The sequence below is a fragment of the Condylura cristata genome, unplaced genomic scaffold (genome assembly GCF_000260355.1).
Source record: "Condylura cristata isolate star-nosed mole 26May11 unplaced genomic scaffold, ConCri1.0 scaffold00001, whole genome shotgun sequence".
In the NCBI taxonomy this organism is placed as follows: Eukaryota; Metazoa; Chordata; class Mammalia; order Eulipotyphla; family Talpidae; genus Condylura; species Condylura cristata.
The window spans coordinates 12,962,617-12,970,117 of NW_004567102.1; the positions used below are offsets into that span (position 1 = coordinate 12,962,617).

Genomic DNA, 7,501 nt, shown 5'->3' on the forward strand with positions numbered 1-7,501 from the left:
AGCGGGCGGGTCAGGAGAGGTCTGCCACGCCATGTGGTCTCCTCCGGGGCAGGCGGGGATCGAACTCATGCGGAAGCGGCTTTAGATTCTCAGTGTTGTGCTTTAACCCGCTGAGCCACCAGGGAGGGCCTCCTAAGTTAAATTTTTAACTTTTTAGTTGTGGTGGTAATGCATTCAGCAATTAGAGCTTTCCCCCCACCCCCATCATAATCACTAGGTACACCTCCCTGCTTTCACATCTCTAGATTTTTCTTTTCTGGAAATTGATTTTGGCAATAGACATGAAAAGAAGATAGAAACCTTTCTTTTACTCAAGTGGTTCCTCTACTTGAGATTTCAGTGTATGTCCCAAAATCTCAAAGGAATCATAAATTTTGGAAGTACCTCAACATTTAAGAGACACCCAAACATCAACTTGGATTTCCACATTTCTTGCACATGTGTCTAGCCCCACATACTGGATTAATGGTCACTGCCTTTCACTTTGCAAACACTAGCTCTGTTGTGAGAAGCAAAGAGTAACACATAGGCTAAGAGCTAGAGTTCCCTCTTTGTCACATGTTTCTAAAGAGGCCCCAAGCAGGATACTTTAGTTCTTACTTGTTCTCTCACAGAAATTAATACTCTGGGAGAGGTTTCTGACATGACAGTCACAGCTTTGGAGGGATCCAGCTGTGTGAAGGGAGCATTTCTGGGGATCGAGACATGAGGGAGGAAACCAGGTGTAGCCATCTTCACATGCACAACGTAGGACCCCATTCTGGTTGTCACAATCTGTAGGAAAAACAGAGCTTGGTCTCATGGAGTCTGCTGAATAAAATGATTATTGATAAATTTCCATCCTTGGCTTTGACTCAGACTATGAGCCAATTATTTCTTACGGAATGCTAGAAGGATGAAATCAAGACGACAAAATGTATAAGGTAAGGAAATGGGGCCTCCCTGGTGGCTCAAAGATTAAAGTGCAGTGCTGTGAAGTTATCCATAGCCACTGCATTATAAGTCCAATTTCCAGCCAGGGAGCTGACACACGTGGCACAGCAGACTTCTCCTGTCTTGCCCACTGCTCCCCTCAGCAATGTATTTCAGTCAATCTGCTTGTTCTGTTTCTCACTCTGTCTCTGATGAATCCTCTCACACACACACCCCACCTCTGTCTTGTATTCCAGTTCTTTCATGCATAAATAAATACAAGTTTAAAAAAATAAAGTAAGGAAGTACCCAATTCAACAGATTGAAGTTAGAATCTGAAAACTTGCAAACATAAATTCAAAATCAAATGGCTAAGGCTAATATCAGGAAAGAAGCAAAAGAGAGTAGTTTAATCTGAGACGTATTTAAAGGTTTCTATAGGATATTGTCTCCATCTAGTGAGGTTCCCCCTGCCCATAGGGCACACTCCCAGGTAGGCACAGAATGAAAAATCAACAAATCATACACACTTATTTTGAGTTTTGATGATGAAAAGTTCCACTAGCCAATCCTCTAGTTCATTCCCTCCTACTTGACATAAAACTTGCATCAAAAGCCATCATTTTTTAATAAACAAAAAAGTAGAAAAAAGTCATCAGATACTTACATAAAAATATGCATGATGAAAAAAAAATTTAAAAAATAAAAAATTAAAAAAAAATTTTTTTGAGATTAAAAAAAAATATGCATGATGTTGTGCAGTTAACAGTTCTCAAACTTTATTAAGCATCAGAATCACCTGAAGGGCCTCATCCCAAGGTCTGTGATTCTGTAAATCTGAGATGGAGCCAGGGATTTGCCTTTCCATTAGGTTCCCTGCTATTGCTACTATGGAGTGTCACACTTTGAAAAACATTGCTTTGAAAAATCATTTCACTTCTCAGAACCCCATCATCCTGGCATGACATTTGTCATATATTTCTTGTTCTCTTCTAGCAAGATTGATAGCTATCCCCTCATGCCACCCTGAGGTTGAATGGGCAAGGAGACCTGTTCTGGTTGTGAGCAGAATTAGTATGAATCATTTCTAAGTTAAAGAATTTAGTTATTGATATGAAATGCTCTTATGTTCCACTTCTTTGTGGATCAGAATTGTACATTTGATACAGTACCTGATTCATCAGACTGGGTACCCAAATGGCCACACAAAACAGCCTTTCTGTCAACTGCAATGGCCTTAAAGCATGAAGAAATGAAACATGTGCTCCTTAAAGCCACAGAAGTTGTTGGGATGATTGTCCCTACGGCATAATGTAGCCTACCCTAAATGATTCATGCATCTTCCCGATGTCCACCCAGGTCCCAAAAAGCTGACTTACATGTGGTGGCCTTTGCTCTGAGAATCTTCATTGAACCCTGTAACCATAATGATGAAGGCTTCAATTGCTTCAGAAAATTCTTCAAGTCCCTTTTCTCCTTGGAATCTCTATAGGCTACCTGAAGAAGCAACTCATATTCCTGGGCTGGACCTAAAGAGAGAAAGATCGTCCAAAGGTTTCCTTTTCCATCTGAGAGGAAAATGTTACCAAGGAAATGACACTGAAGTAACCATCAGATTGCGTCTGGAAGTCCAGGACCACACCACACTCCTAAGTTCTTTGACCTGCCTAGCATCACTTCCAACTACAAAAACTTCGGTGACTCCCCTAGTCAAGTTTCAAATGAAAGGGGTAAGAAAAATCCTGGTCTTCCCTCCTTCTCTCCCAACTCCAGCTTTTGTGAAGGATCTTCAATATAAAGCCACCAGACTCTCTAAAAATCCTTCTTTCCAGCCCTCTCTGGTGGCACAGCGGGTTAAAGCACTGCACTAAGACGCTAAAGCCACTTCAGCATGAGTTCGATTCTCATCTGCCCCGGGGTGACCACATGGCATGGCAGACCTCTCCTGACCCGCCCGCTGCTCCCCTAAGCAGTGTACTTCGTCGATCTGCTTGTTCTACTCCCCACTTTGTCTCTGGTAAAGCCTCTCGCCTCCCCTGAGCCTTTGGCCTGTACCCCAGTTCTGTATGTACAAATAAATAAATCTTTAAAAAAATCCTTCTTTCCATAAAAATGGAAAATAGTTGAGTTTGAGTTCACCTTTGAAATTCAAAAGTGAAACAAAACCAAAATTGACTTGAACCTTCATATATCCTTATCTCCACTTTATCAATTCTGAGGATCACCTCATGATTCCTTAAGGAGACATCATTGAGTGTCTTTGGATAGGAGAAATGAATCTCATGAGTCTTCTCCCATCCCATCATTTGGATGCATTCACAAGAAATTTAGAGAAACTGTATGGCATGTCATGACCCTCCTAAGCTCAGTGTATTGTCCCCAAATTAAGAATGTAAAGGATCTTAGAGAAAAAGGAAAAAAGGCTAAACATCCTTCAATCCTGGCTATCATTTCATTGCCACTGGCTGCAACATCTAGAAATCTCTTGGACATCGCAGGACATGTTATGCTCTCTGCAGGGACAGAGGAGGTAGGGAGCTTCTCAGAAAGAAGGTAAGAGTGTAACAGTAACTGAGGAGGTGACAATATGTCCATGTACAATTACAAAGGACCTCTCTGCCACAGGCCCCACCATCACACACTGCAGAGTCTTAACACCCTTCCCATGCTGTCTCCATTGCCTTGCAGACTGGAACTTCCGCTCCAGACCTCAGGAGCAAGTGGTGGGACCTACAGGGATTTCCACTGTCACTTTCCAAATGGGAAAGAGCTAGGGACTGGGAGAAAGAGACACGCTGGCCACACTGGCAGGGGGTGATGGCACTGGTTCAGGAGCCAGAATGACTGGGTTTAAATCATGCCTCCTGCCTCTCAGCTCTCTTCTTTAGTTTCACTTCCTATAAAATTAAAATGACCACTGAACCTAACTCCTAGGGCCAGCGTGAAGATTTAAATCATCTAACACACCTAATATAACACTAGGCACATAGTTACATCATAATAAATACTTGCTGTGTTTTTATTGTCAGGGAAAATGTAGTCAAGGCATCCAGGGATGAAATGTTTATTTCATTTTCCGAAGAATTATAGTCTTGTATGGTGCTGAGTTCTATGGCATGATTAGCACATTGCTAAATGGCAGATTCATTATACCATAGAAAGGCTTTTGTGGATTGACCCAAGAACCTAGCAGCCCAATGTGTGCATCACTGTTTTTATGAGCAATGCACTCAGTGATTGAAATACCAAGCCCACAAATTAAATTTTAGAAAATAACCCATTCTTAGATTGAGGTCTGTGCCCATTGGTTACATTGTTAGGATCAAAATAAGGAAGAAAAGAACGGGCAAGTCCTGACCAGACGTGGTGCAGGATTTTTTACTATGTCATTTAATCCTCACAAAAGTCGTTACATGTGTCACAAATTGGCTAGAACGAGTTACTGGAGGTGGAGGGGGGAAGGTTAATAATGTGCCAATGATCACACAACCAGCCAGAAGCGCTGTTGGGGTTTGAATCCTTGTCTCTAACTGATACATGCCATCTGGTGGAGTCTCACCTAAATGCTCTTTCTTATTCACCATGAGTTCTCCTTTTGCTTCGATGCCCTCATTTCTCTGTTAAAGAGAAAAAAAAGAATATTCATGATGAGGTTTTGTCATGTAGTTTATAAGGCCTTTTGTATTTCCCATAGAGATTGAAATAATGGATCTAAAATTCAAGCCAGGTGTGGTTGGAAAGTGGCCAGTAAAGGACTTCACAGAGGCAACTTTTAAGCACAGATCTAGAGGAAGTGGGAGAGTGAGAATACCAGAGAAAGAACCTTCCAGTTAGCAGAAACAGCACAAGCGAAGGTCTGGAGGGTAGGACATGCCTGATGGCAGATACAAAACAAGAGTATCAGAGTAGCTGGGTCAAGGCAGAGGAAGTGAGTGTCCCCAAACAGGCAGGCCATGCAGCTCTTTATAGACTATGACGAGGGCTTCACTTTTACTTGAGCAAGATGGGAACTGGAAAGTTCAGAATAGAGAAAACATATGCTCTAATTTACTTTTTAGACAATGCTGCCCTGCAGGCATGTTGATATAGAAGAAGGAGAACATTCCAGAGATACTGAGTGTCAATCAAAGTAGCAGCCATAATGGCAGTGATAAGTATCTGGATTCTGGCTCTATTTTTAAAGCCAAAGATTAAAAAAAAAAAAAGTCAGTGGTTCAGATGTGGGTTATGAGAAGATTTAAGCATGAAAATAAGTATTTTTGCCTAAGTAGTTGGAAGGATGGTGGTACCACTTGCTGAGGTTAAAAAAAGGAGGGCATGGTTTGGTGAGAAATAACTTTAATTTTAGACATATTAAAAAGTTGTAAAAGAGTTATTTATTTATGCATACAAGAAACTGGGATGCCAGCCAGAGGTGTGGGGGTGAGAGGACTTACCAGAGACAGAGTAGGGAGCAGAACAGGCATATTGATTGAAATACACTGCTGAGGAGAGCAGCGGGTGGGTCAGGAGAGGTCTGCACCATATGGGTCACCTCCCTGGGCGGGGACAGAATGTATGCTGCAGTGGCTGCAGATAGCTTCATAGGGCTGTGCTTTAACACACTGCACCACCAGGAAGAGTTCTAGACATTAAATTAAGGGGCCAACTGGACTGCCAGCTGGAGATACTAAGCAGGTATTAGATGTGTGAACTTGGAGTTCAGAGGCAAGACCTCCTATAGAGACATAACTGGGGGGATTTTATTGTATGTAAAGAGCATAAAAACTATGGTGCTAGAAAATAGCACTAAGAAAGTGAGTAGAGAAAGGAAAGAGAGCATTCAAATATTGCTAATGCCAATCCATATTCTTTTCTCCATCTAAGAGGAGAACGTTTAGAGTGAAAAGGTATCTCCATTTTGGTCATCTAAGTGCCCACAGATGAAATGACTTGTTCAAGGTCATACAACTAGTGTTAGTAGTGTTGAGACAAAACCCCAGAACTTCTGATTCCAAGTCCATTAAATCATGTGGTTTCTGTTGCCTAGAGAGTGATGTATACTTAAAATGCCAGGAGACAGGAGAGGTGGTAGAGAGGGAAAAATAGACATATGCCAGCTCACCCCCAGGGAGCCATCACTGCCCTCAGTGATTATGAAGAAAGAGATGAGCCAGAGCACCCAAACGCTCATCTTCAGCATGTCGGTCTCTTCTCCCCCAACTGACCAAAACCAGCCTGGTTCACACTCTATGACTGGACCAGTGATGTACTGCTGAGCACAAACACAAATAATTTAAGCCAAAATGTTAAGATGCTCATGGTGATAAGGTTAACTGAGCTGGTTAGAATACTAAGTGTTTGATTATTTTTACTTCATACACAAAATATATTTTTTACTTTCATCATTACTTCCATTCCCATTGCAGAAGTAGTAAATTTTGTGTTTTACAAACTTATTAGAAAATTGCTCAAATGCTCTCATTTAAGATCAAGTCTTAAATGATCTCATCACTGATCAGATTTGACTAAAGGCAGGCTATTTAAAAATCATCAATTGCTAACTTAACAAGGTGTATTTATCAGTCAACCTTTTATATTTCACGGAGGTTATCTTTTCATCTCAGTAAAACAAGCATTTAAAAGAACCAAGGACTATTACAGATGTTAATATAAGGATAGAATCTGAGAGCTTAAACATAAAAATAATAACGAATTAATCTAACAAAATTCTATCTTTATAGTTGTTGTATTTAACAACAACTTTTATTAGGAATGGAATATTATCAGCCTTATAAAAGGAGGAAATCCTGTCACATGCTACAACATGGATAAATTTTGAGGACATTGTGTTATATGAAAGAAACCAGCCAACAAAATATAATTCTACTAAGCTAAAGTATCTAAAGAAGTCAAAACTCATAGAAATAAGTAGAATGGTAGTTGCCAGGAGCCAGGAGAAGGGCAAAATGAGTAGTTTTGCCAGATGAAAAAGTTCTAGAGATTTATTTCACAACAAACACACACTAGACATTGTGAATATACTAAAAATAGTTAAAAGGATATATTTCATGCTACCTGTTCTATTTTTTACCATAAGCCTGGTATTTTTTAAAGTTTTATCGAATAGCATTGACTGTACATGAAGGAACACTTCCCTTAGCCTCTGTAGGTTTCCTTCAGGTCTCCAGAGAAAAAGATCCAAATCTATGATTTTCAAATTCAATAGCCCACCATTAAAATAAATACCCTGGATTAGCAGCGCAAAAATGAAGAATTGGGCTTCACCATGGCCCCTTACCTTGCTTCTTTGGTGTATGTTAAGCTTCATGCAAACCCCTCTGTCCCAACAGCGCTGCCCACACTTAGCTCTCTGGTCAACAAGAAGAGAAAAGGTATTAAAGAGAGCAAACGACTGCCACATGTGTGTCCTCCATTGCAGCAAAGATCCTTGCTAGGGCTTTCTAGAGAAGCCTGGAAAATAGGCAGTGAGACACAGCAACTTTTGTGTTTATCTTCTCCCCTTTGCCCTCAGCTTCATGACTGCCCAGACATGGCCAATGTGCGACTTTAGCTTTCTTGGGCAGCAACCTGTGTTCCAAGCATTCTC

General features: G+C 40.9%; 1 protein-coding gene across 1 annotated transcript in view; it reads right to left on the reverse strand.

The window, feature by feature from the left end:
- ADGRF1 (adhesion G protein-coupled receptor F1) overlaps nucleotides 1-6,085 on the reverse strand; it is a 25,363-nt gene extending 19,278 nt beyond the window's left edge. The window contains exons 1-4 of the mRNA XM_004673549.1: nucleotides 6,017-6,085; nucleotides 4,472-4,529; nucleotides 2,292-2,441; nucleotides 601-774 (exon numbers count right to left, since the gene is read on the reverse strand). Of these exons, the coding sequence (XP_004673606.1) occupies nucleotides 601-774; nucleotides 2,292-2,441; nucleotides 4,472-4,529; nucleotides 6,017-6,085 (451 nt within the window). The remainder of the gene's footprint in view (nucleotides 1-600; nucleotides 775-2,291; nucleotides 2,442-4,471; nucleotides 4,530-6,016) is intronic.
- Between the last annotated feature and the right edge of the window lie 1,416 nt (nucleotides 6,086-7,501).